The following is a 2,028-nucleotide window of genomic DNA, read 5'->3' on the forward strand; positions in this document are numbered from 1 at the left end:
CTCTCTCTCTCTCTCTCTCCCTCCCCCTCTTTCTCTTGCTCTCTCTCGCCCTCTTTCTGTTTATTTGTCACATAAATTATCACTCGTATGCTCGTTTCTTTTCGAGACGTGATCTCCAGATCTCGATATCCGCACAAATTTTATTCAGACTGGTCGCTATTGAGAGATATCGATGACATTATATAATAAAACTGTTTTTAGATTTTTGATTGCGGTTAATTTCTAAGTAATTTTAATCTACAGCTTGTTAACGTCAAAACTTCAGATAAAACTAGTGGTAGTATCACGAATTTGGCAACGGCACGAACATATACGTAATGACATTCACAAGTGGTCCGTCAGATGATTCATTATATATTTTTATGCATTTAGCGTCGCTACCGCGTCACTTGATTGTAGTTAGATGTATAGATTTGAAAATAATTTCGTTAGACTTAAAATTATTACGAAGGTTAAAATATACTAATTATAAAGGATAATTATAAAGGATGTTCGTAATGAGCATTGAACAATGTTGCAAAAAATTTTGACATTCTAACAATTATTTTGATCGTTTTATAATTATTTTGACAATTTAATAAAATTATTTTCAGATCTGTATCTAGCTAAATTTTTATGTATTTAGGAAAACTATCCTTTCTGTATACAATAATAATAAACGTTAAATAATGTTTTCATTTTCGAAAACTGTGTTATTGTGTTCTAAATATAAGATCAATAATACCATTGTGTTGCAAAATGTGATTCCATCAATCAATTTCAAGCTTCTTAAAACTTCCTTCAACGCCAAATAAATCCGTTGCTGTCTTTGCTTTGCCCGGTCGTAACGATTCATTAACACGATGATTAGCTTCATCTTCTTGGAACCAGACAACATGATCTATCAATTTTTTCACTTGTTTATTATGTAAATCTTGTACAGGTCCAGCTTGACCGCCTGCTTCGTTTGGAAGAACTTCGAGAGGTACAAATTTCTCCAAAGTATCATTCACAGTATGCATATGAAACTAGAATTATGGAATTATAGAAATTAATTAATTTTTACACTTTTTGTACTATTTGTGAGCATTAAATTATTAAAATTGCTTGCCAATTTAATTCGCGATTATTAGAGTAGTTTAATTGCGTTTATAATCCGGAAAAACAATTCGGCGCGCAGTTCGAAAGACTACAATATGGTATATATGCAAGTACCTATATAGCATATATAATAATTCAAGATTGAATTATTTAAGGAATGAAGATCCAGCTTCGATCATTATAGGCATTTTAATTTTTAATAATATGTTAGCAATTAATAAAACTAAAATAATTATTGAGATATTGCATAATGTGTTATAGCAATATTTTTTTTTTATTTTATTTTTACAGACATAGGAATATTGCTGTAATATTTCGTACTAGAGATTTAGTTTAAAAAAAGAAATAAGAAAATTTAAATGTAAAACGTAATATTAATAATATACTTAAAGTTGTATCTGAAAAGAAACGCAGTATTTATAAAAAATTAATTAAATAGGAAATTGATTTTTCATTTTTTAATAATTGATCTACAATTGATATGTTTATAATGATTTCAATCTTACCATATCCATCAGCTGTTTTTTCATGAAAGGTCTCATCATATTCAAAATGAGATCTATTACTGGAGAAGCATTCATGAAGTGAAAGCTCTTCAGTCTAACAGGTAACCCGTCTTGCAGATAGTAAAGGAATTTTTTTAAGGCCATGGGACTCAAACGGCCAACATGGCCGAGAGAAACGTTTTTCATGTCGATTAATAATACATGACCATCACAAGTGCCTTCCATATAGAGCCATAAATCAATCACCATATTCAGAAATTTCATAGTATCGTTGTAAACGAAATGCGATGGTTCGTCATCTAGGAGTCTTCCATAAATAATTTTATAGCCTTCTTTAGTAGTTCCTTCCAAAATTATATTCGTTCTGTCGATAATAAGATTTTATACAAACATACACACACACACACACATACACACACACACACACACACACACACACACA

General features: G+C 30.3%; 1 protein-coding gene across 1 annotated transcript in view; it reads right to left on the reverse strand.

Annotated features, from left to right (window-relative positions):
* Positions 1-715: 715 nt before the first annotated feature.
* The window catches only part of LOC108691702 (alpha-tocopherol transfer protein-like), a 2,307-nt gene continuing 994 nt past the window's right edge, over positions 716-2,028 (reverse strand). The window contains exons 3-4 of the mRNA XM_018199567.1: positions 1,587-1,950; positions 716-1,007 (exon numbers count right to left, since the gene is read on the reverse strand). Of these exons, the coding sequence (XP_018055056.1) occupies positions 750-1,007; positions 1,587-1,950 (622 nt within the window). The 3' untranslated portion in view covers positions 716-749. The remainder of the gene's footprint in view (positions 1,008-1,586; positions 1,951-2,028) is intronic.

This window comes from Atta colombica, unplaced genomic scaffold (genome assembly GCF_001594045.1).
Source record: "Atta colombica isolate Treedump-2 unplaced genomic scaffold, Acol1.0 scaffold5, whole genome shotgun sequence".
NCBI lineage: Eukaryota > Metazoa > Arthropoda > Insecta > Hymenoptera > Formicidae > Atta > Atta colombica.